Source organism: Mirounga leonina, unplaced genomic scaffold, assembly GCF_011800145.1.
Source record: "Mirounga leonina isolate KUSES-001 unplaced genomic scaffold, KU_Mleo_1.0 Mir_447, whole genome shotgun sequence".
In the NCBI taxonomy this organism is placed as follows: domain Eukaryota; kingdom Metazoa; phylum Chordata; class Mammalia; order Carnivora; family Phocidae; genus Mirounga; species Mirounga leonina.
Genome location: NW_023270757.1, coordinates 6231634 through 6259336, shown reverse-complemented (window position 1 = coordinate 6259336; position 27703 = coordinate 6231634). Strand labels below are relative to the sequence as shown.

General features: G+C 37.5%; 1 protein-coding gene across 5 annotated transcripts in view; it reads right to left on the bottom strand.

The window, feature by feature from the left end:
* NFIB (nuclear factor I B) overlaps positions 1 to 27703 on the bottom strand; it is a 235200-nt gene that overhangs the window by 23332 nt on the left and 184165 nt on the right. For 2 of the 5 annotated variants that reach the window (XM_034987974.1, XM_034987976.1), the window contains exons 7-10: positions 18990 to 19124; positions 14964 to 15148; positions 10274 to 10439; positions 7083 to 7165 (exon numbers count right to left, since the gene is read on the bottom strand). In XM_034987974.1, coding sequence (XP_034843865.1) covers positions 7083 to 7165; positions 10274 to 10439; positions 14964 to 15148; positions 18990 to 19124 — 569 coding nt within the window. The remainder of the gene's footprint in view (positions 1 to 7082; positions 7166 to 10273; positions 10440 to 14963; positions 15149 to 18989; positions 19125 to 27703) is intronic. The other 3 variants (XM_034987977.1, XM_034987978.1, XM_034987975.1) reach the window with 2 other exon arrangements.

The following is a 27703-nucleotide window of genomic DNA, read 5'->3' as shown; positions in this document are numbered from 1 at the left end:
ATGATGATTTCTCAGTTTCCGTCCTGTGAGACAGGCAGCGTCACATACTTTAGCTATCAATTCTTTTTAAATTAAATTTTAAAACTTTAACTTTAAGTGGTACCTAAGCTTCAGTAACACTGTAATGGCTTTTCCAAGTATTTTCCCTCAAAAATTAGGAAATTACTTGCTTTCTCCAATGTAATCAAACTTAAAACTCTAGGTACTGATTAATTTAGAAATTTAGTTTATTAAAGTTGTCTGTTAGTTTGGAGATGGATAGCAATTCTTATTTTTGTGACAATATAGAGTCTTTGATAGACCTGAGCATATGTATATCCTTATAGAAATGCACACTCACATAAATAATTTTAATTCTTTAATTTATATGCATCTATCAATATGAAATTAGAGTATCTAGAAAATTAAGGTAAAATTTATATTAAAACAATTATATATAATTCCAAAAGCAAGTGGAAGGTGAGGTAAAGAAGCAAGATTCTCCTCCAGAAAAGCTATGAGTAAAGGGTTAAGGTGGAAATAGTCCAAACTAAGAAAGAAGTGAAGGTTAAGTTTTCACTGCATATGTTCTTAGGATGGAGTTCTTTAAAGTCTCTGGGATGAGAACATTGTTCCTTGCCTACAAGGATGGATCCAACCAGTTTTCCTCAAAAATCTACATAGGAAAAAAAAAATCTACATAAGGGAAAACACCTAAGATTTGGATCATTAGCTTTTCCTACACTACACTCACATAGTCATGTAGGTAGCTGACAGCCATAAAGAATCAATATTGCTTGTGATTTCAGAGTTAAGATTTTGTTTATTCAAATGAGGGCCCTCCATTGTTGTTAACAGGGGCTTTTGTTAAATGCTTAGCAATTAGCTTTGGGAACAAAGGAAAGAAGGTAAGCAAAATGTTCTATTTTGCTAGACTCAGCAAACAGGCCGATGAACTAACAGTCCCTCATGATGACAACAGCTCTCAGTTGAACCAATAAACCATTAAACTGTAAACAGAATAATCAACACAGGCAAATTTACCTTCTCACTTTTTTTTTAAGTTTACAGGGACCCTCAAGGGAATAGCTTGAAAGGTATGTTTTTATGTTCTCTTAGGTTTTTTTCATTTCTCCAGATAGCTTCAAGGAAACAGATTTTTGAGGGGTAGAGGCGCTTTTGAGGGGATGCTTAAAAAGATTAACCACTCCAATATCCAAACTCTCCTCTAACTCTTAGATTAGTAGAATTTTATTTTATTGCTATTATTAATTACTCACCATGGATCAAATAAAATGGCCTCTGAATGAATAGGGTGTAGCCTTACTGAACAAGCAAAATGTTCAGAATGAAACTGTTATATGTAAGACATATAACACATTAAAAAAAAAAGATATTCAAGATCATCCTAGTACCTTGAATTGTAATGTCAGTTTCTGAAACCCATGCTTCTTGATATTTAATTGAATTAGTGCAGTAGAATTACTTTAAATGGGTATGCATGGCCCATGAACAAAGTAAACATAACTGATCATGAATCATAAGTATCAGAAAATGAAAGTTTTTTTTAGATGGAGACTACTTTAACTTGTAAAATTTAAGGTTTCACAGGAACTCGGAGATTGTGTAATTCAACCTCTACATTTTCCTTTCCAAGATAAGGATACAGGACAGCAAAGTTTATGGACTTGTCCAAGGTCAGACACGCCCTGTTTGTGTCAACATTAAAACCACACTTGCAAACTCCTATTCCCTGGTTCTCACCCAAGACACTAGTTTGCCTATCACTGTTCTTTTCCTACCCTGTCCTTCATGTGCAACCCAAGAATATTTAAGACTAAAATGGCTATAATTATAACCTTCAGAATTTCCTCTACTTACCTGATTCAACTTAGATCTTCTAAAGTAAATATTTTCAGGGAAGAAGAAAAATTTTCCCTTGTGATTTTGTTGATTGAATTTAAGGTTACAGCAAACATAACTTTATTTTTACATTAATTAGAATGGTCTATCTGGACATTAGCATTTGATAACTCAAAGTAAAGTTAATAAATAAATGAATAATAAAACAGACCATGGAAGGTTTTTTTAAAACTTAAGAACTAACCAAAAAGCTAAACATTTGCATAGCCGTTTTTTTGACTGAAACTTCCTTTAAATGTGTTTCCTCTCCAGCTAGCATATGTGAAGAGTGACCTCTTATCCATTTACATACCTACCCAGAAGTCATGTGATAGGGTTTTACGTCAAGCTGTCAATTATGATAACAGACACAATAAGAACAGCCCAAGTGTTGATAGCCTGCTTCCTGACTTTATTGAAAAGTTTGTTGATAGTCCACTTGTGTCCTTTCAATTGCTTGCCTCTAATAAAAGACTACCTTTCCAGTGGTCTCAATATACCTAGCTTTGGCTTTGCCATTTGCCAGGACAAACATTGTAAAGAAATTTCAATTAATATCTTAATTAAAAAAAAATTCCTGCAGAGGCAATGTCTTATTAGGAAGCCATCTGGTGTAAGAGAAATGTCCAGTGTAATGAAAAGTACCTCCAAATTTGAGTTTCAAAACTATATCAAGGAAAGTGTTGAAAATATTTTGATATAAGGTGGCCCAGTAATTGAAATTGAAATAATAGCATTAAGTAGTCATGCAAGAGATGTAACATGCTGAAGCTCAAGCACCAATAAAATCCATGCAATTGTGTACATAAGGACCTGAGTTGATCAGGCCATGTATTCATTAGATCTAATAAGTGCTCTATATAGTCAGATTATAATTTTGAGAGATGATGAAAACAAGCCTTACATCTTACGAACTAGAGCTTACTTGACTTTGTTGTCTCCCTTTGGAAAGGCAAAAGGGACCTCCCATTTATTTTAGCAAAATCTCAAATCTATATCAAAAGTTAATATGCTTTTCAATAGCTGGTTCAAATGGTAATCTTTTATCTCCAAACAAGAAGCTTCTTAGTTACAAACTTTTATTTCCAACTTGCAGTAAGATTTTTTTTATATGTTGTACTGATGTATAATAGTAAAGATTTATGTTTTTATTACAACCTTCCACTCAAATAGAAGGGTGAAAATCAAGTTAACGAGACCCTCTTTGATCCCGCAACTTTCAATGAGAGCAAAGAAGAAGGCCTGAGATTTAACAAATTCATTATGAGGTTGACCAGATAAGGAACTGGTGTTAATTCAAGTAAGTTGTCTCATATTCGCCATTTATGCTAAAATCAGTAGACTGGATTATAGAATAATTTCTGTATTTTATGAGCAAAGTCCAACACTCTGCTAGAGTTCCCATTTTGTCAAAGAGACAAAACTTGGGACATGTACTTCCCTCCTTGCCTATCATGGTGAGTGTGCGCCGTGCACTCCGTGCAGTGTGAGGAAAGGTAAACACTGCATTCTGCTAAACTTCTGTGAAGTGAAGTCAGAGAGGAGGTCCTTGACACTTGTGAAAAAGTTCCGAATCATAAAAAAGACATTTCTCAGGAGAGACTACAGAGTTCAGTTTGCCAAAGCAGGACCCAGGAGTTCCTTAAGCCACCACACCATCTTCCAACAGAAAAGTTAAAGAAGAATATGGAGCTCCAATTGGTGTCTGCTTTCAAGATCTCCCCAAGCCAATAATGAGTGCATGAACTAAGTCAATCATCCCACAAACAGTCTAGTTCCGGACCTTGAACCACACAACACACAAGACTGTGTTAGGGGATAAAGGAAAAATTTCAAGTCCTGATCAGCCGGCATGAGCTGATTATTATGACCAATTGGAGAGGATTGTTTTTAATGGCAAATTATCAACTGGTTTCCATGAATCTTTTTGAACTACTCTTCATGATTATGGATTTTTTTATTTTTTAGATTCAAATGAGATATCAATATTTGCAGTGACAGGTGAAATTCCTGTGTCAGAAAAAACTAGTATTTCAAGTCCGTTGGCAACCAATAATAATCAGCAATAACCATTATCAAGGAGCACAGAGATGTATAATTACTAATAACAGCTGTATGTGTACCAAGTTGATGGGCATAAAAGCATATACTTTTAGGAGTCAAATTTGCCAATATGGACATATTACTCTCACAAGTGGAATATAGGGTTAATTTTAACATTGGTCATCTCAATCGAAGAAGGCCAGTATCCTTGTGTGTTAGAAATGACTATATTGAAGGGTCTGCTTTATTGTCATCGTGTGGAAAGATTATTTATAAGATAGTCAGAATTGCTCAACAATTTTAAATTTATCGTTAACCCTAATTTATGTAGGCTATATTAAAGTTCTTTTCTGAGAAAAAATAGCACAGCACAATGCACATCAATACTTTTCATAACCTAAAAGGATAAATCTTTATAAAGCAGCCACCAATAAACTGAAGAATGTACCTGGTGACAATATTTATTCTTAAGGGGTCATGTATATTAAAGGCTATGGGGAATGTTTAAAAGAACTCTCTCAGACTAAATCCATTGCCTTTCTAATTTTGAATTTCTCCTAGCTAATATAAAATGATTGATTACCTTTATTTCATGTACCCCTTGATTTTCCTTTTCATTCATCACTGAGTGCTTTAAACCAAATGCATTTAGAACCTGCTGTTACAAGAGTGGTCTCTTTTAAATCTTTGTAAAGTAATGAAAGGACACAGTAAATCAATCTCATTTCTGCTGTGGGAAAGCATAACCTTTACTCTACTGAAGTCACTTAAACTATTTCTGTCCCTCTGTTCCTGGATAGTAAGCCTGAAACTTCAGCTCAGTGGTTCTTTTAAAATTTAAAAGCATAAAAGTAATCATGTTTTAACTGGAACCTTACTTCAGTAATATTCATGTATAGTATGAGATGAATGTACATGCATTTTCTGCATGCCTCAAAATTGTAGCTCATTATAAATCTGGCATATTGAGCTTCTTCATTTCAAAAAGTAGCACTAAGTCTTCCATTATATACAGAGCAAATTATCCATTTGCCTGGTAAATACCAATCCTCAATAGAATTGAACATTACATGCTTAGCTCTGAAGCTTCTATAGCTTTTTTCTTCCAAGGATCAAGACACGTGCATTCCATAAATATCAACCTCATGTGACCAAACAAATATTATTTATATTGTAAGGGGTCTTCACTTGACATTGCCCACTTAAATAAGAAGTGGTGGTCTTTGATGAGAAAAGTTTATAGTTCCAGAACTCATATATATATATGTATATATGTATATATATATATACATATATATATATTTGTCTTAATTAAAGTATGCTCAGAACTCCATCTACCTTAAGGCTCACGCTTTCCTGATGCTAAGTTTTCTTGATTTATCTTTGGGATATGTGAAAGAAGAAGTATCTTCTGCATGATGAACTTTTGTGATCATAATTCCCTGAGCCTCTAACATTAGTCATAAGTGATAAATATAAAAAAAATATTAAAGCTGCCACAGGTTAGCATAGGGGGATGGGAAGACTGCTTCTAAATACATGGAACTGGGTATAATCTAAATGCGGGACTAAAGGTTTAAATAATGGAGGCATGTGTCTATGAATTAAAAAATTAACTAGAAAGTAGAGATGTGTCATAAAGAATAATGCAAATCCCATGGTAAAAATATTTCTGAAAATATGTGGAATGATTTTTAAAAGAACAAGTCTCTAAACCTATAAATCCTACATATGTTTTTAGAAAACACAGTGAACATATACATTTGTCAAATATAACCATATTATAGTAATTATAACACATTTCACATTATAGCAATTTTAGAGGTGAAAAAAAGCAACATTCCAGAGAATTATGTTGAAAAGCCAATGGCAGGCAAAACCACTAATTATTATTTGGTATTTTCGTAACTGTGTACAGATGTTTTCAGTTAGTTCTCACCCTTTTTGTTTTGTTTTGCTTTTTAAAAATCTGGCACAATGTCAAATATCTTGAATAAGCTATCATCTTTATGATTTTTCTCTGAACTCTGCATGTGGTGACCTTTGATCTACGCCGTCTGCTACCTTGGTCCGCAACTGGGCAGGACTTGGGAATTCTGCAGGAGGCACAGCTAAGAGAGATACAACACGAGCTAGGTGGGCAAGTTCACAACAAAAGAAGCAGGCATGAGTACCTGCGCGGGCTGACCACATACGTAAAAACACAGACAGATGCGAGATACGCGCATTCAGCTTTCGAACGAAGAGCCAGTTAGTTTATACCAGCTTTTTCTTATTCATGATAGCCTATTTTTCCCTATTTAATATTTTGCACACTGTTAATTTCAAACCACTCTGCTATCAGAACTCGAGAGCAGCAAACATATGCATCATAAAATGTATTTAAATTCTGAAGTGTTTGGAATTATTTCTGTCATCCTATAACTAGAATCGTGGGATTTCTGTATTGGTATGTTCCATGCTTTTGACTGTGGCTAATTTGTTTATAAGCCACCATTAATCCTGGCTGTATATTTTCACAGTTTGGGTAAACACTTCATTTGCATTAAATTTACAGCATTAATGAGATGTGAAATTTAAAATGCTACTTGAAACATAAATGATGTAAGAAAGCAGAACAAAAAAAAGTGTTTTATCACATCTGAAATCAGTAAACCAATTTAAACCTATTAAAACAGGAATGATGTATCGCCTGAGATTTTAGCTTCATAACTCATCCTCTTGGACTAAAAGTCCAAAATGAGGAGTAAAACATCTGGAAAATATGAAAGGGCTCAAAAACACAAACTGTGTACTGCTTCTACTCTAATGGGCTTTTCAATCAGTTTTCAATTTTTTTGTCTTCAAAAGCTAAAGGCTAGTAAGTTCTCAATAGCCAATAAGACTGAGAAAAATACCCTGGCCGAGACCCTGTTACTCATGGATGTTATGGATAGAGGTCACAGAGATGGAAAAGGTCTTGAGCCAATTTGAGAAACCCTGTTTAGAAAGGCAAGAAACAAAGGATAAATGAGAAAATATTCTGGAAAATGAAATGATCAGTTTCTTTCCCAGAAGCCCCGGGAGCCCCATTCTGAGTCCAGATCTGAGAGGCAGCATGGAGAGAGCACCAATGCGAAAGCTTGCTACACCGTCACACCTGGGTGAAACGTGCCCACCTGTTGCTGATGTAGGAAGGATGGGTCTCTTGGGCTTAGTCCCACATATCGATTGGCTTGAGATGTGCCTGAGGCTGTGTAGGCTGATTAAGGAAGAACAAAAACAAAGATAAAAATTGTGAACTATCAGAATGAACACCCTGTCCATGTAAAAGAAAACCCAGGACGTGGGATTTGCAACCGAAAAAAAAAAAAAAGTGTCTCTATTTCCCTATTCTTTTGTTTGAGTGAACACCAAGTGATATAAAAGAAATGGCGGTTGACCTCAACTCAACTCCTTTACCCCCTCCCCAGAAATCTGTCCAATCAACCACATGCCGGCCTCTGGTGTGGACATCTCACACTTATGTGCTCCAGTTATAGAACTGCAGGGGAACCAGGGACTGGCTAAGTAGAAGGGTTTTCCTACTTGTCCTGTTTCACCAGATATTAGTTGTCTAATAATGGGACAATCAATGATGGTCTGTGATTCTAAATGTAAGACTGAAAGTCTATTGGGAAAAAGCTTGTAATGAGTGGGATTTAAGCAGATGAGCTTGATGATACAGAAAGAAACATGTCTTACTAAAGAGAAAATCTAATATTTCTAACATGAAGGAGAAGCCTATATTTATGATATCATATAGAGTGAATTAGGTCAGTATTCTATTTAGTGTGAAAATGACCTTAAGTTTGATAGAAATGTTTTTGAAAAAAATTCTTTCTTTTCCATAAGCACAAAAAGTCAATTTCTTGTGACTGGTCCAGGGAGGGGTGGTAGCACCTTTGAAATACTTGGCCACCAGGCACTAAGTACCTATGGTGAATATTCCTTATTTACTCTCACCTTGTAAGTACTTTTTGTAGAGGTGCTTTTTGGTACACAGTGAAGTTTCCAAAGAAAACGTCTCCCTATTCCTAAAGATTTCTGTTTGTTTTCACAAGGAAAGGAGTTCCCAGCACTAAAGCAATCCCATTGCTCCCTGCCGGAATAAAAAGAACTACATTTTCACCATTCACGTTACATCTACGGGTCTGAAGGAAGCTAAAATGTTTGGTTTAACACTATCAGATTAATAAGAAATCCAGACATTAATCTTTAAAAGGTTTTTTTTTAACCAAATATATTAATTCTGCCATGTTCATTTGAAGGGTTGTAGAATTAGATCCATTGAAGCTTTTTTAGGTCAACTTTTTAAAACAGTGAAGATGCTCACAATTCAGCATTAATTACTCCTGAATAAAGGGGCCCATCCAAGGACAGCCATAAGAGTGGGGCCCCTACTCGATCTCCAGGCCCCTGGAATTCAATATACAGCACGGACAACTGGAGAAAAGCCTCACCCTTATAGAGTGGCAACAAGTCTGAGGTATTTTCTCTTTCCAGCCATGAGAAAGAGGTTTCCCTGGTCTATGTGTTTTCTTTAATTTTATTGACTTATCAGCTCAAAGACCAATTTTTCATTATCAGTGCTGTCTCGGGAGCTAGAGCTCCAAGTTTGTGTATAGGGAAGAAAAACAACTCACTATATTTCTTTTATGCAGGAGTGGAAAATGGGCTGATAACAGCCATCTTTATACAACCAAGATATTCCCTCTGAGTATTTTGTAATTTTATTAGTCAAATCAGATCCCTTTTTGACCAACCTATAGGTGAGTATAAGAACAGTGCATTAGCAAGCAGGCTGACAACACTCCCATAGAGAGCTGTGATCATTTGGGTCTGATCTTCCCTTGAGTGTCATCTATTAATGTCACTAGAAGAGTAGGTACCTGAAGTTTCTAGAACTTGGTTTGAATCATTTATCCTGTGATAGTCTTTCAAAAATTTAAAAAAAAAAATCTTTGTTTTCTATTTGCCTTTATTTAAATTGCTGACTTTGCTAAAAGAAGCCAACACATCCACTTTTAAAAGTATTTTAGTGGCCGTAGTGTATATAGCTAACCTTTAAAACAAAAGAATTTTTAATCTTTCTTGACTGGATTTCATCCATCTGTGCATTCAGGGAAGTGCTCACTGGACCCTCTACCAACTGACCAATTACAAAAATTAATGATGATTGATGGGAATTATAAGCCTACATGGACTGATTAGGCTATGGGGCCTCATGAATTTTGAGAAAGAAATGCTCAATTCACTGTACCCTCAAAGTATTGTCCTTTTTTCTTGTAGTGTTCCTTCCTAGGTTTTCAGAAGTCACCAAAAAAAGAAAAGCAAAAAAAAAAAAAGGAAAACATCTTTCCAAAGCCTGAGAAAGAAAGAGCCAGTGGTGTCTCTGTACTTTCACTTAGAAATTTCCAGAGCATGTCAATTTTTTTTTGCTCTAGGAAAGAAAATGGAACCTCTGAATTTCAGATACAGAATGCATAATTGATGAGGAGCCTGCTAATTACTCCTGTCTGGAACTTTATCCATTCCGCTATACCAGTTCTAGGAAGCCGGTAGTTTTGTTGAAGCCAATTAAAAAATTGTGTAATAATTTTTTATGTATTGATGAGTATTCTGTATGAAGAAGCAAAGGAATCATTGGTTTATTGGTACGTTCTTTGTTAAGTCCACTGGCTAAATCTCTGACATTTAAAATGTGATAGCCATGTTAAAAAGCATAGTACCTGATGTATCATGATAAGCAAAAAAAAAAAGAAAAGAAAGAAAAGAAAAAAAGTCATAGACAATGAAAGTGTAGGTAGCAGCTTACATGTGCCTCATACTCAGCTTCGAAATGTTCTCATCCGCACCCAACATCCTGTAACTGTTTTTTTTGCAATGACATAACCTACGGTAATATAAACGTGCAATTATCTTTCAGAGGCACTGATTCAGTCTGCCTTGTGAAGGGCACTGATTTCTCTAGGAATGCTCCAATAAGTAACAATTATCTGATCTCTCTCTGGGTGACAGAGAAACCTTGCACACTGCATTACGTTATTCGGTGTCTTTTCAATGTATACCTTGAACAAGCAGGCATGACTTATCATCTTTGTTAGAGCTGTTTATTCAAACAAATACGCTTCTCCCTTTTCAAATATGATGTACGGACTGAAATTTGATAAGAGAGAGCTTGTGATAGCCAGGCCACATACATGCCTGCTAGTTCCACATAAATGAGAAATCTCCATCGGGTCTGACAAGTTGCCGTGTTCTCCACCTTGGATCAGGTATCCAATGGCGCCTTTGATGGACATTTCTCATTTCCTACAGAAATACTTACTGGTTGCTGTAGGTGAAGCTGCCTCACCTTCAGTGGATGTAGTGATGGGTTTAGTATCTGTCATGGTCAGGGTCACAGGTCGCATTGCACTGGGATGGGGAGAGGGTGCCAAGACAGGTGTGAAATGGCCAGGCACTTTCCCTACCACTTGACCACTGCTGTTAGGCTACAAAACAAAAACAGAACGCCGGGTGAAACAATCCAAAAGGCAGTCGTCTCGTCCAACAGCTCCACTCCGCGCACGTGGCCACGTGAACCCTGCGGACTTGCTGGGAATGCCACAAGCCCTCTCAAGCCTGAGTCACAGGGACCAACCAGCGGTTAGTAGTAAAAAGAAGCAGCAGCGTTTCAAAGAAAGTCTTCACCTTCAAAACACTGTACATCGGTAAGTTCATCTTTACAACACCCCTGAGAGCCAGGTAGACTGATCCTTTCATTCAGTAGCACGAAGACTCGAGTGGAGACTTACATGCTGAGCCCAAGACAACAATGTAAGTCCTCCCTGAGCTAGTGAGAATTTGAGCCATGCCTCCTCCTTCTCTGCTCTTCGTTTTCTGTAGTGAGTCTGTTTGGGCTTTCAGAACACAATTCTCACCTAATGATACTATCACTGACACAAAGAAGACGAGGGTATCTAGGAGCTCAAACACATCAAACTCAATAGTTTCCATCATTTATAGTCAAGGCCCATCTTCTGCGTTCAAAACCTCTTAGCTCTCCGTCACACACAGGGACGCTCGGACACACACATCAAGCCATTTAGATTCAAGGATCTCCGCTTCACTTTTGGTGATTTACTCATACGAGCAGATAGAATGATATTTAAAGCATTTAAAATTTCAGGTCCACACCATGATATACAATGATGGACTAGGCCTGACTTTACAGCTACAAATAAAAGATTTCTAAAGTCAATTAAAATGTGCTGAAGCAGAGGCGGCTGGGAGACTCAGTCGTTAAGCGTCTGCCCCTGGCTCAGGTCATGATCCCGGGGTCCTGGGATCGAGCCCCGCATCGGGCTCCCTGATCAGCGGGGAGCCTGCTTCTCCCTCTCCCACTCCCCCTGCTTGTGTTCCCTCTCTTGCTGGGTCTCTCTCTGTCAAATAAATAAATAAAATCTTTTAAAAAGAAAATGTGCTTAAGTAAAGCAGAGGGCAATCAAATATACTTTGTTACTTAAGTTACTCCTCCATGGCTGGGCATGGAGAGTTACACCAAACATTATTGTTGACATTTGTGGGAATCAACTGAGAAAATCCCCAGGGCAATGACAGAAAAGATATTAATATCTGAGTTTTAGCCCCGGGTATGAAAATAGTATCTGTGGTAGGAGAAAAAATCCTAAGGGTACACTGCTTGAAAAAAAAAAAAAAATACTGGAATGTATTTTTCTAGACAGAGAACGTTATTCTTGATTATACTCATGTTGGAATTCTCCACTGTATGATGTACATAACAATTTGCCATGAGAATATTCTCCACAAATATTTAGTCTTTATAATCAGCACTGTTAAAGGCAAAGAATGCAATGAAGCAGAATATTTATCTAAATACCTGCACATAAATTACCAGGAGACATTTCTTCAGACAAAAAGATGAACAGCTAATAACACTTAAATACTGTAACTCACAGACATGAACTAAGTCTTTGGTTGGGCTCCTCAGAGGCCACATTATTTATTCTATAAAGAAAATGGACTTCTTGAATATCCTGCCTATTCATCATGAGTAATTTTAAGTATTTAACTTTATGTCAGGAAAATTGACCAGAGTTTCCCCCTATGGAAACCTATGAGAGAGTTGTATCTTTTGACTAATTTTATTTAAAATAATCCACTGAATAGCATGACTGTCTTAGTCTAATCGGTGCACCAGCAATTAATCTCCAAATTGCTGTGGGGAGGATGAGGCATCTCAGTTGCTGGACTTAGCAATCAAAATCAGTGCAGGGCTGGAGGAAATCTGGGAAGGGATAGTGGACCACAGGTGAACAAGCCCTCATTTTTCCCCCCATTTTTAGAGCTAAACAGGTAAGTGTCAAGAGTCCTCTTTTGAAATGCAAATTAATTGGTTTTGAGTTGGAGCTAAAAATCAAAGGAGCTATGATGTGCCCATAAAAACAATTCTGCAGGGGCGCCTGGGTGGCTCAGTTGGTTAAGCGACTGCCTTCGGCCCAGGTCATGATCCTGGAGTCCTGGGATCAAGTCCCGCATCGGGCTCCCTGCTCGGCAGGGAGCCTGCTTCTCCCTCTGACCCTCCCCCCTCTCATGTGCTCTCTGTCTCTCTCATTCTCTCTGTCTCAAATAAATAAATAAAATCTTTAAAAAAAAAAAAAAGAAAACAATTCTGCAGTGTACTAGAAAGATGCATTTTCTTTCAAGTGGAAAAAGTAGTTTTTTTCTAAAGCAGACCATCAGCTTCTGGTTATCTGAACACTGCAAAAGACTGTTTTATGTATCTTCCTAAAGAAAGAAGAGCGATTTCGTTTTATCATTGGTGGTACATTCGGTAGTAAAAAGCATTTCTGTATAGTGTGTTCACGAAAACAGTTGGATAGGACCTACCTGAGAACACGGGACAGAAGAATGACAATAATGTCAAGAAAATGCTGCCACAGAATCTGATATTACCTCGCCCATTCTGCAAGCTTTGTCTACTGGAATGGAATCGACATGAACCAACAGACATTTCTCTCATTTTAAAAAGAATAAAACTGACAAAGAAGCAAGTCGGTCCCAAGCTGATACAGACAACTTTTCTGGAATTCAGGGTCTGGAAGAATGAGAGGGTTATTCCTTTTGGGTTTTTTACTGGTTCAAACAGATGAAGCTATACTCTAAAGCTTCTCTTTTAAAGCTGTTAGATGAACTTTCACACCATAGATATGAAAAGAGAGACATCTCATCTGAAGATGAAGTTGAACGGGATTAGGAAAGGATTACCCCGCTAGCATGTTGCTCCTATTATACAAAATCCTGAGAGGGGATTTTTTTTTTTAAATTGAGATGAAAGTAAGATGCTTCTCTCAGAAGCTGGGTCTTTACCTTAAAAATAGGAAGAAAAGCAGAACAATAGAGGCAGATTATCACCTAATATGCCCTCTTAACTTATAAAGAAATGGAAATATACCTAAAACAAGCACTGAATAATTAAAGAAATGCGTAACACTAAGGGCCTGATTTTAATTTGCATAATTTTTCCCCTAACAGTGCCTAATTAAGACATCAGTTAAAAAAAAAAATCCAATGGAACTCTAAGATTTTCCACACTGAATTAACGTTAAGGACTTTTAATGGATGTCTTAATTAGACTTTGTTATTCATGGAAATTCTACACAAATTAAAATCAGACCTTGTGCGCCCTGTTCCCAGCTGAGTCTAGCAAAATGCTCTATGGAACTGAGACTCTTGAATCCACGATCTGACAGCAAATTTTATTTCTAAACTGATATATTAAGATCCCACTGTTTTACTTAGTAATTCTTATTATAGTCGTCAAAAGTGCTATACCATTTGAACATTTTCTTCTAAAATACAAATGGTTTAACTACAAAGTCACAACTCAAGAATGGTGTATTTAGTTTAGTATTATTAGTCAACAGAACTAAAAGTACAGGTAACTTTTTAAGTAACCCAAATGGTGCTGGCTATGTTGTTATTAAAAATAAAACGTTCAAAAAAGACCATTTTGCTTCATTTTAACAATTACAACCAAAAATGATTTTTTCAGATCTTTTCTTTGTTAATTCTAAATTAATAAGCACATACTATTCACTGGCATTTTAGTAACTGAACAGCATTGATGACAGAATGCTTATGACAATCTCTCAGAGCATTAAAAGATATAATGAGTGGGCAGGAGTCTTGAAGGTAAAGCAGCAATGTCAAATACCAGAACTTAAGATCAAAACTACATTACAGATTTGGGATATTACAATTTGTACCAGCTTTGGTACAAAGCCTATCTATTTGATCATGAAAAATCCTCTTGTATCAAATCACTATGAAGTGACCTCTCTACAGAAGAAGCCACATGTTTAAGGAGTGAGAAAGGCACATGAGTCACTACACTTACACAATAAAAGTCCCTAAAACCACTGCACAGTGTTTAAAAAAAAGAGAGAGAGAGAGAGAAAGAAAGAAAAAAGAAAAGACACTTCTGGTAATGTCACTCATTATTAAATGTAGTCATGTCTGTGCAAAGAATATTCAAGTAGTCATCAAACACTGACAATGTTTACATTACCAAAGCTTATTTTAATACCTAATAGTTGGTCTATAAATACAACTGTAAGTTCTTTTGTGTGTGTTTATTTTAGCGCATACCTTGCTCCTGCCTGAAATAAGCACTTTGTCCTGCATTAAACCAGGTTTTTCAGAGGTGTGAACTCCAGCTCTGAGCTTTTTGTCAATGTACTTTCTGCATAAACTTTCTTTTCAGTCAATGAAAATTCAAAAACATCAAACCAGAAACGTCTTCACAAATGTGCCCCTTTGGGGCAAGACACTTCCTACCTGTCATTCAGCCACCTTTAAATAAAAACTTATTGAGTCACCAAGAAACTTCCTGAAGATGGATTTCAAAAGCTTGATGTTCTGCCAGACATACCGTCTGAATAAGCTTCATGTCTTAGAGTCAGACCTGTGCCATCTCCCTTAGGCTCTAATCTCATTTGCTCTCTCATTTTTACCTGGCTGGTTTGCGGACTGGATGGGTCATAAGAAGGTACATAGTTCTTCAGAGTATCCTGAGGATTCAGGTGGGGAGGATATCTGATTGTTGGATGAGAAAAGTAGCTCGATGGGGCTGGAGGAAGAATAGCTTGTGTTGGAAATGGCAGCGGTGAGGGTGGAGGCGGAGTTCGAGTCGAGATGACTGCACAGGACAGAAAAGGGGAGACTGATGTCAGCCATGGTGCCCTCTTCCCCGGCCCACCCCCCAGGACCCTGCGAGGCCGCCACGCTGACGGCTCCTCATCGCTTCCCTGTGACCGACCCACACTCCCCTGCAGGACTCCCTCGCCCACGCCGACAGGGAGAACACACAGACCCAACCCCACTCTGGGGAACTAGCGATCTGGCTCTCCAGCTCTATGAATGCTTAGACATAGGAAGTTTCTCTTTTATAGGTTAAGCCAATATTCCATAAAATGTTCCTTTAAGCAGAGTTATTTCCCATCAGAATACAATCTTTGATCAGAAAGTCTTTGTGTCTTGAGTCCAGACCAACTCACAGCATTCATTAAATGGCAGGGGCACTCACAGACTCTCTACTGAAATTCAAAACAGAAGTGTACTCCAATTTTAAATAAACATTTTCCCTATACGTCCTAGTGGGTGGTTGGTTAAAAGAGAGGCCAATAATTAGGAAACAATAATGTGCTGAATAATTACCTGATCATTGGACAAATGCTTATGAACATGTGAACGTAGGGCCTGGGAACTCTTTTTCCTAATGAAAATGTTCCTTTCAAAACCAAAAGAGCTCTATTCTGTAACTATTTTTCTTCCTACTCTTTTATTACATGTAGCTTAAAAGATGTTATTAAGATAAGACCAAGAATAAAACCCACAGAAATGTGAATTTAAACTTTCATATACGCATATTAACTAACCAATAAATCACATATTTTATATATAAAAGGGAAATAATATATAAAACATATGCGATATAGACAATGTTTAATTGTGCTGTAATTTTCAACATCAATATGACTAAAATTTATTGTTTAGTTTTTGAAATATAATCCTAAAGTTCAAAAATGGGAAAGAATATAATTGCACAATCATTATCTCTATAATGTTGAGGAACATAACCACGTAAGTACAATTAAGAGTACCAATGAGTATAAGCAGAAATGAAGATTAAATGTCTGTTTCTATTTAATATTTTGATCCAAATCATAGGAAATTACATATGATAAATGTTTAGTGTTTTATGAGACAGCTTAGCAAACAATATGAAAAATAAATTCTTTCCATGACCTATTAATGAAAATCATCTGGACTAACTTATCTCCAACTTTGTAATTATGTGCAAAAATATATAATATACTTTTAAAGGGATATTACTTATCTTCCCCAAAGAAAGCTTTTTTCAGAAAATATGAGAAATTAAGAATGTATCTCAGCGAAGAATCATAAATTCAATTTTATGGTTGCAACTTTGTTTCCTGAATGTCCGGGTCACTCGGGATCCTCTGGATTGTTACAATGCAGATTCCTGGGCCTAAACACAGACTACTGGATCTTGACTCCCCCCAGGGGTAAGGCACCAGAAAGTACAGTTTAAACAAGTGCCTCACGTGATCTTTCCACACACTGAAGTGTGTGCATCCTCCGTCAAAGGGATGCATTTCAGAGAACAATTACATATTTCTTCAAACGAAACTCCTTTTTGACATACTACTTTGTTGAAGAAATATACACATTTGAAAGTATAATTTAAGGAGATGCAAACACCTAAGTTAAGTTTGGCATCTTTTTAACTTGGTGTTGAAGTGCTCTTAATCTCAGCTAAATGAAGACCATGTAACCATGGTCTTTGCCTACATCTGTCACAAACCCTTGAAGGATATATACGCAGCTCCATCTTGGTCCCCCTGGGCTTGAGATCAGTGTGGCCCCAGTAGTTTTGGAAGAGATCTTTGTTCAATGGAACCGGCACATATCAAATCAGGGCTCAGGCTCTGGGATCCCTTGTACTGTGCTCACAGAAGCTGTGGCTGGCCCGATAGAAGATAGTAGAATGAAGTATTTCAAACTGAAAGTAAAAATGGCTATTTCATATCAATAAAGGTCATTCTAGTCCTTGAAAATAGGAAAAGCAAAATACAGGCAGAAGACATTTCCCTTCATTATGAAAGAATTCATACATGCACACATGTATGTACACGTATTTCCTGCCTACATTAATGCCAAGCCTTCCTGTCTCCTTTCCTCCAGTCTTGCTCTTTCCAATAAAGCCTTTATAGTCCCATATGAATGAATTTTGTAAAATGCCATCTCAAGCAAGTCACTTCTCTGCTTAAAATCTTTCAATGGCTCCCTACTGCTTCCAGAATAAAAGCCCAGCAACTTCACGGGTTTGTATGGTCTTCAAGGGCTATAGGGAACCCGCCCCGCCTCACTTCATGGACCTCAGGTCTGGCCACTCTCTCTTCCCCGGCCACACGGAGATATTTGTGGATCCTTGGATAGATGGCAGTTCCTTGCTGCAGTGACCTTTCCTGATAACAGGCTGTTCACTCTGTCTGAAACAACCTTCCTCCTGCCTTGTTCTTCGTTCTTGTGGCGAACTCACTCTCTAAACTTCAGGGAAGAACACATTGCTTCCGGGCATCTAATCCTTTTCAAAGTGTCTAGTCCTATTCAGATTTCATGCCTAGCTGATGTGGTCCCCTTGTCTCCCTGCTGGACCATGAGCTCTTTAAGGAAGGAAACTGTGTCTCATGACCAAGGTGCCTACCACAGGCCCTAATACATTACATACTAGTAAGTATCTGGTGAAGGACCAAGGTGGAAAGCTTATCTAGGTTTCCATGGTTCATTATATAAAAGTGTACTATTTAATTTTTTCCCAATGTCAGAAATCTGAATATTTTAATCAGGTGTCATAATACATGGATGATTTGACTGCTAAGTTAATTTTGCTCAAATATATTCAACATTACAGATCCATGAAATAGTTACCGATTTTTTTGACCTATTCTAGCAGTACAAACAATATAAATATAAATATTTTATAGCACATTTGATTTGTATACTCCTTTCTTAATTTTATACTTTTCTTAGTGAAGGCCATGCATTTTTAAAGTATAGCAATGATACATATCAACATACACTTAGAGATCAAAGCTAAGGACTTTTTTTTATAACTGAAGTTATATCCTTCGAGTAAAGGTTTAAAAACCAGATTCATTTTGTCGGAAGAATAAAAAATTGCCTATCTATAAATTTAAAGCAATAAGAGTATTGCTACAAACATATTTATATACAAAACTTTCTCCACCAAAAATTCAGTATACTCCTTTCTAGGGCTCAAGAATAATAGGTAGAAAGTATACAGTATTGTTTATTAATTATATCTCACTTTTAAGTTTTGAAAGGGGATTTAGTTTAATTGTTCTTTAAAGTATAAATGTGAAATACTGTATTATTTTTCTTATGTAAATTAAGATATTAGACATAATATCAAGTGTACTAGCCCACACTTATTTGTGCACCGAAAAAATTGTCAAAGAACCTCTTTTATTTTTCTGATTAATTTCACTCCTAAATAAGTAATTACTGATTTTTGTATAGAAAATAACATCTCTGGAAATAGTGTCTGTATATCTTAATGCCTCTGGAAATACCCCAAACTCAACAATACACTTGAAATTCCATCTTTCTTTAGTCAAATATATAGAATGGGGACCAATCCTGAAGCTACAGTTAAGATAACTATGTATCCTATATCTTCTAATTTCTTGGGATTGTGATCTTTCCAATAAAGGCAATTAAAAATACATTCACAAATGTTATTTAAGTGAATGCTTTGGAACTCTTTTCTCATATATTGGTTAGAAAAAAAATATTTGATTGGATCACGACCCTCCCTTTTTTGGCTGAGAGAATATGGCCCCCGCAGCTCTAAGTAAAACTCTTGCTCCATCCCTGAGAGTGAGCTCTGCAAACAAGGGGGACACTTCTCCTTTGTGCTTGAAACTCCTCACCACTGTGTGCAACTCCAGGTATTCCGGGATGATGGTGCTGGGGGAAAGTGCTCAATCTTGGGGAAGAATCTTGTGGAGATGTAGAGCTGAACAGTGGCTTTTCGGGCTTCTTCATAGTAGTCGGAGAAGACATATCTGCAAAGAGGGGAGAACCCAAACTTTATGACTTTCTTCAGCTATGAAGTTCACGTTAATATAACAAGAGATCTCATTTTCCAACATTTCATTATTTCTATACTTGGGCTCTTCTACAAAATATGTACTGAGGGTCAAAGACCCAGTTATGTTGGAGATTTGAAATATCTGTCAGAAACAATCTCCACTGAAGTTAACCCAAGGCTTTATTAAAATTATCATTGGGGGCGCCTGGGTGGCTCAGTCGTTAAGCGTCTGCCTTCAGCTCAGGTCATGATCCCAAGGTCCTGGGATCGAGTCCCACATCGGGCTCCCTGCTCAGCGGGAAGCCTGCTTCTCCCTCTCCCACTCCCCTGCTTGTGCTCCTGCTCTCGCTATCTCTCTCTCTGTCAAATAAATAAAATCTTAAAAAAAAAAAAAATTATCATTGGAATTATTTCTCCTACTAAATAAATCTTGAACTTTTGAAAAACTAAGTATCATGTTTCCTTTGGCACCTTGGTTCACATCAAGGTCATTTTACCTCAGCATTTCATTCTTAGATTTATACAATCCAGGGGTTTGTCTTTCGACCTGCTGACTACACTGTGGAAAAAAACAGAAGAAAACCTGGTGCAAATGTGAAAAACAACTTTTGGGACCACTGGTAAGTCTATCATTGATTTCACATCTTCTGTGGAAAACTCATTACTTGTTTAACAAAAAGTACATTCCTTAATTTGCTCATTATGCAAGTATTTATTGGTGTCCTCTATTTGCCAGGTAAAGTGAGGATGTTATGAAAAATACAAAGTAACTGCTATAGGGATACTCACTGTCAGTGAAGATGAAAATGATAAGAAGAAAATGGCTGTCAACAGTTGAGAGGGAGGAAGTGTGTTGAAAGCAGGGGTGTTGTGGTGTTTGCTGGTTTTCCTGCATAAGGGCAGTGACCACCTCAGCCTCCCCAGGTTAAGGAAGATGCCTCAGTGGTGCCATGTTTAAAATGTGGATGGGGATGACACTCCCAGAGAGAGGAAATGTTCTGGAGAATGGAGCATAGAAAACAAGTGGTACAAGTAGTCTGTGGAGTGGTGAAGTGATGAAGTGATGAATGAGGGAGCAAGTAGCTGGCAGGACCCACAAAATGAGGGGCCATGGACTTTCTGTATAAATATCTGAATGTTTGCCCTGATCGGGGAGTGCTACTGATGAGCAAAATATGATCACACATTTATAGTTTAAGGCCGTCCCTCTCGAAAGTACATGGAGGATGAGTTAGCCAAAATGGAGACAGCAATCATGGAGACCACTTGAGAAGACAGATTTATTAATACATCCTTCCATAAATATTTCTTGAAGGCTTAATTTATGCCAGACACTACACTAGTTGCTGGAGACACAATGGTGAACTAGATTAAGTTTCAGCCTCTACAAAACTTTTTTTTTTTTTTAAGATTTTATTTATTTATTCGCCAGAGAGAGATAGAAAGAACACAAGCAGGAGGAGCGGCAGGCAGAGGGAGAAGCAGGCTCCCCACCGAGAAGGGAGCCCGATGCGGGACTCGATCCCAGGACCCTGGGATCATGACCTGAGGTGAAGGCAGAGGCTTAACCTACTGAGCCACCCAGGCATCCCCAGCCTCTAAAAAAATTAAAAACTAGGGAGGGGATACACATGTGCTAAAAAGGAACTATAAAACAGTGTGAAATTGCTATGGTAGATAACACTACCACAATTATCAACTCATAGCCAATCTTATTTCACCTTTACCCCATCTATGCTCCCCCACCCCCCTTTTCACTTTGAAGCAAATTGCAGACAGCACAGTATTTCACTTATAAATATTTCAATTTGTAGCTCTAAAAAGAGAAGCTATTTTTTTAAAAACCTAAAACTTCATCATATTAGATACATATGCATATATATAATATTCATTTTTAATTTTTTTAACAAGAGAAAAAGACCTCACGTGCTGTTTTTAAAAAAATTTTTTATGGTGCTATTAATATAAGAAACTAGTTATCATTATGATTTACCATTTGAAAAATTACATAAGCTCTGGTAAAAGCATCCAATAAAATTAAATATGTGTTTTCAGCACATTGGCACTTAAAGAATGGATATGCTACTGTTAAAACAGTAGACATCACAGTCCACAAAAAATGACAGGTGTACTTGTAGCTATAATTTGTGACTAGCTGGCTGTCACTAACCTATCAGAACTTTGATGCATTGGTGAACGATTTCCTTGTATCTTTCTCAAAAAGAAAAAAATGAAAGGAAATTGCTAACGAAACCACAGCAATTAATGCTGCTACAAAAGAAGAGAAAAAATGTTGATACCATTTAAAAACAGACCAAAAAAGTTCATTTCAGCTAAGGTACCTTTAAAATGTCAAAAATAATACTTAATTTCACTTAGAGCTATGTGATTTTAAAAGGTAACACTACAAATATAGGTTTTGGCCTGCTAGAAGCTAATCACAGACATCTAGGTCTTTAGGAGTGGAAAGAACCTTTATTCCAACCCTCATTTTGCAGATAAAGTAATGTTTCTATTCCAAATTTTTAATTTAAAATTAACTATTAGAAAAAGAAATCTATTGACACTCTTATGCTCTACCTGTGCTTAAATACAGATCTCAAAATAAAATTAACCAGTGTAATCAGTTTCTAAAGACTCCATATAGAGGGGCGCCTGGGTGGCTAAGTTAGTTAAGTGTCCAACCCTTGGTTTCAAGGTCAGGTCATGATCTCAGGGTCATGAGATCAAGTCCCTTCGTTGGGCTGCATGCTCAGTGGGGAGTCTGGGGATCTTCGCCCTCTGCCCCTCCCCCCACTTGCACGCTCTCTTTCTCTCTCTGTCTCTCTGTCAAATAAATAAATAAATCTTAAAAAAAAAAAAAAAAAAGACTCCCTGAATGAGTAATAGAGCATTTACTGTACATGACTGAAAAACAATGAAATATGACCAGAGCTTGGGAAGCAGAATGAATGTTATTCTAGTTCTGTCATTTCTGGGGACGTTCCATCAAGGCTATTGCAAATACTGTAACTGTTTCCAAATTTTCATTAAACGTAGCAGGATTCACCTGAGTCACTTTCTGCAAAGAGCACATAAATCAAGGGTGTTTGTCCAGCAGTTCAAGAAGATGGGTGATGACGTCATTTTTGAGAAATGAAGCCTTTGCATTTTCTTACTCAAAATAATGCACTTGGCTTTCCTGGGTAATTATTACAGGTCCATTTATTGTTTGGGTTCTCGTTAGGCATGGACCAAATAATAATGGTACCTTCGTGTTCAGAACACACAAAGGAATTACAGAGGCCAACACAGCAGAAACAAATTAAAATTCACTCTTCAAGTTGTAAAAGGGACCACAAATTGTCTTCTCAAACAGTCAAGTGAACTTACAACAGTAAAAATAAGAATGAGAAGGTCCACCGTCCATACTGAAACTACTTCTTTAGGAACAGATAAAGAATGATAGTGCAGAAAGTGGACTTGACCGCCATTGTCTTCCCACTCGATGAAATTATTTTTGAGCCCAACAGCCAGTGAAGATATACTGGTACCCAGCCTGTGCAAGGCATATGCCAAGTGTGCCGGGGACACAAAGTGACCCCCTCCCCACCACAGTCACAGGAAAAAAAACTCACTGCAACGGAGAAAGAATAAAAATAAAATGTCAACTATCTAGGAGGCGGAAGGGTAGAGTTTCTAGCTATTACATTTTAATCATGAATCAAACTCGTATTATTTTGATTTTAATTTTATTTTGCATGTCTGCAGTCTAGTAGACCTCATGCCAAACTGAAAAATGATACTGTTTCTATTTTTAATGCACTTCTATGCTACAGAAATAAAAAAAAAATGTTTGAGGAATGAATATATAGGAGAGATGGTTTTAAGTGACCTTTCTGTGGAAAAAAACAAATGTCATGCTTTTCACAGTGTATTGTCCCTCAAGCCGGAAGAATAATACATAAAAAGATTAAGTTGAAAATAAGTTAAATAAAATAAAGCGGAATAATATATAAATATATAATAAGTTGAATAATAATACAAACATAATAATGCATATGTTGAATAATACATGAAATAAAGAAGTTGGCAAGAGAAGCAAGATGATAAGAAAAGGATTAGCCCGTGTTTCCAGTGGTGGGAAGGAGGCAGGAGTAGTTGGTGGTGCATGAGAAAGAAGCAAAGTCAGTGAGGGCTTGCCATCAGACAAAGACATTTAAATTTGATTTGGAAAGTAATAATTTATAAATGAATTGATCTCAGGAGGGAAATGCTTTCCAAAAGCTCTCTATTGTTTTTCTGTTTCTTGTAGCTTCCACTCAGTGCTTTTTGCTTGTACCTGGTTAAATCAAAAATTTCCTGTCTAGTCTCCTTCCAGGAGGAAGGAAGGAGAAGGAGGAAGGAAATCCTCTCCTTCAAACAATATCTTCCTCACATTAAGATCTATGATGGTATCATATTTTTCTTTTCCTTATCATTCCATTTTATTTAAGCTTTAGCTAAACTCATTTACTTATGGCCTCTTGGAGGAGGAGGGAACCAGGAGGACTGTGCTTCTAACTCTTCCTTTGCAGATGACATTCCCTTGGGCTAGAAAATGATGTCTTTCTACCTCTTATTCCAGCTATAGAACAGTATTTTATCCACTGAACCAACTTGATTTATTTTCTCTTTAAGCATTCCCTCCTGGGACTGTGGAGGTCTAGATTTCCTTAATGATCTTGTGTTTGTGTCTGATATTATCGGACGGATTATTTTTTAATTATTATTTTGTACTTGTTCTATCCATAGAGTGAGTGAGTGAGTGAGTGAGTGTGTGTGTGTGTGTGTGTGTGTGTTTGAGCTGACTGATGGCTTATCTCCTACAGAAGATGATTTTATTAAAGATGCAAAGACATATGGAGGCTGGAAAAACATGCTCAGGAAGAGAATTTTTAAAAATCTTGCACCGAAAGACAGTAGAAGAGGTAGAACAGACGCTGTCTAGGCAGTTTATCTTAGAATCTCTTGCATGTGAAAGCAGCTAGATGGTGAACCGATAACTGGTATATAAGATGAATAAAATAACCAGTCGGTATATAGTAAAATGCATGGTTGCATGAGCAGACACCACCAGATGAGAAGTAACTGAATGTAGAGCAAAAAGTGAAAACAAAATCAGTCACTGCGTTTCTAGTAAGCGTGAGAAGCTACGGCAAGCCCTCAAGTTCAAGATGTTAAATAAGACCACCTGCTCCCTGACTTGGTGATGCTTACAGCTCAGCAGAGAGGACGGATATTACAAACACAAATACAAAACTTCTTTTATTGCAATTGTGACATTAGACTGTAGAGAAGATTCTTCTTCATGACAGAAGTCAGCGAGGCTAATTTAAAAAAACAAAGGAAGGTTCACACTGATGGTGCTATTCTTCATTGTCTATACCCACGTTTAGATTTATAATTGGACAATTAGCTATGGCTTTAGTCACCAATCGTGAAGTTAAATACATAATAAAAGATTACTATGTAGGAAAAAGTTCAACTTATGTAAGTTGGTTCAATTAGATCCAAGCATAGCTTTAAATAAGTATTTTGCAAAATCAAGTCATCCCATAATTTTTACTAGCCATAGTATAATTTTTTTGGCACTGGGACATACATATATCCTCAGCCCTGATGTGTCATTCATTTCATAGCATCACTTCAAAGAATAAAGGCTTGAGCAAATAAAGAGTTAGATCAACTCATCTCCCAACAAGGTAATTTCATCTACAAAGGAAGAACGTTGCTGTGAAACACAGCGTATGCACTCGACTCATCAGCAGCTTGCACAAATGGCGCTCCAGATGTATATCTGTTCAAGTCAGCCCAAGGCAACAATTTTGATCAATTCTAATGTGATAAAATGCTGCAGGGAAAGTGTGCAGAAACGTGTTTACGTCAGCCCTTAATTAAACTGTTGTTCACTTCCAAAGAACCTTAGGAAACACTAATGAGACATGAGTTTTGGCAATTTCTTCATCAAAGCAAAGACCCCTTCCTCAGTCTGTAACAGCCTGTCATCCAAGTCGCTCCCGGGATAAATGTCACATAGCACTCCAATCAGTTAGCCACCTGTTAGTAGAACTTCACTGAAGTCAACTAGTGATCTAGGGCAAGCTCAAACAGCCACCTTGACACCTGCCTGTCTGGGTCACCTGCTCCTTTTTCACATAGAGTAGAGCAATATGTTAGCTTTTCCAATATTCTTGAGTAGATTGAGGTTACAAATCGAATTTCTATCACCTACATAGAAAACACATAATTTTCTTTAAAAAAAAAAAAAATGTCTATTCTTCTTCCCTACAATGACACTTATGGTTTACAACTATTTTATTTTGAATCAATTATGTAAGAGCACACAAGAGTTCTTGAATTTCTGGAAGCTATTAATTTCAGCACGGTATAACACTAAATTAAAATATATTAACTGTGCCATTCCTATAATTTAGAAAAACATATGTTTTTTTTTTTTTTTTTTTTTTTGACAGAGAGAGACACAGTGAGAGAGGGAACACAAGCAGGGGGAGTGGGAGAGAGAGAAGCAGGCTTCCCGCTGAGCAGGGAGCCCGATGTGGGACTCGATCCCAGGACTCTGGGATCATGACCTGAGCCGAAGGCAGACGCTTAACCGACTGAGCCACTCAGACGCCCTAGAAAAACGTATTTCTATCTAGCTAACAAAGAAGCAAATTCTCTCAAAATATTTTAACAGTCCAATCCTTTCCGTATTCCTAAGTTGTCTTTCTTATTTATATACCATGCTTGTATACAAGTCCAAATGAACCCTCGAGGTACAAGTTATCATTTGCTGGCTTCTCTTGGTTTCCAGTATTTAAGGTTAAGGTATGTTTTACTATTGGGGCGCCTGGGTGGCTCAGTTGGTTAAGCGACTGCCTTCGGCTCAGGTCATGATCCTGGAGTCCCGGGATCGAGTCCCGCATCGGGCTCCCTGCTCGGCGGGGAGTCTGCTTCTCCCTCTGACCCTCCTCCCTCTCATGCTCTCTGTCTCTCATTCTCTCTCTCTCAAATAAATAAATAAAATATTATTTAAAAAAAAAAAAGGTATGTTTTACTATGAAGTGCTTAAAGAGCCATCATCATTGTTAAAAATGCCTTCTTTATTTTTTACATTATCAAGCTGCTGAGCAGATGTTACAGGATTCTTTTTTTTTTTTTGCAGAAGAAAACTCAAGGTGCAATGAAAACAGCAACAGGGAAGCTTCTGTTACCCTTGACCTTTTGTGATGAGCAGGACAGAGACCAAAGAAGTGCATATGTGGTAACAGTTTCGATAGTCCCATGACTAAAATTTGACAAGATTATGTTATATTGACGAGTCTTACCCAGGTAAGACCTCTCACAGCTTTCTAGGTTTCCTTTTTTTTTTTTTTTTTAACAGATTTTTTTCATAGATCTTTTTTTCTAGAGTTTCTGAGGAGACAGGAAGTCTCCTCAGAGAGGGAGACCAAATCCACTGCTGGATGAGGCAAAGGTGGTCAACACATCCCATCACTCTGCTGAAACTGTCAAGAAACACAAAACACTGGTGGTGAAAACCGAACTTCAGCTAAATGGGAATCTCTGCTGTCCATTAAAATGCTAGGGTGGCAGCTAGAAGACAACATGAGAAAGGAACAAGCTAGCTGCATAAAATAATAACGCTGTTTGTAATAAATGAGAAGCTACCACATCTAGGGTATGGGATCAGTTCAGGAGCTGGAAATCTGATACTTTCACATCAGACCATAAATCTCAAGTCAGTCCTGAGAGAAGGAAACGGCTTGGGCCCTGTGCCCAGAGGACAAGGAGAAGGCAAGGAACAGGGATCTGCCAACTGAATGCTCCCAGAGACCAAGGATTCTCTTCCTCTGTTTTTGCCTGGGGGTAAAATCAGGAAGAGGAGAGGGAAGTTCAGAGGTTATTTATAATCCTATAAACTTTATGTAAAATACTGCAATTATCAAGCCTAGGAGATTCCAGCCCAAAGCCCTGAAGTACTTATTTCTCTTGTTTCCCTGTGGAGAACCAAGGGGATCCTTGCCTTAACAAGTTCTACCTACAGATAAAGGAGAGCCAGCTGGGACGTGGCCTGAGGGAATGTGTCCTGGAGCGGAAGAAAGGACACAGAGCCTGTGGGCTATACCTTTACCTTGAAAGCTTTATATCTTCCCTGTGGGAGGTACCATCTCCATGTCCCCATTTTTTTTTCCACGATAAAAGAGAGTTATCCTGGCTCACGGGAGGAGAATGTGATGTGATGCACAATGGTTTCAATGAAATATAAATGACAAAAAAGAGGTGCTTGGGTAGAGTCAAAAAGCCATGGAGACACTGTTTTTATTTCAGGGGAGATGTTTAAAAATTGCTTATAGAGGGGAATCTGGGTGGCTCAGTCGGTTAAAGGTCTTGACTCTTCATCTCAGCTCAGGTCTTGATCTCAGGGTTGTGAGTTCAAGCCCTGCACTGGGCTCCACGCTGGGCATGGAGCCTACTTAAAAACAGATAGATAGATAGATAGATAGATAGATAGATAGATAGATAGATAGA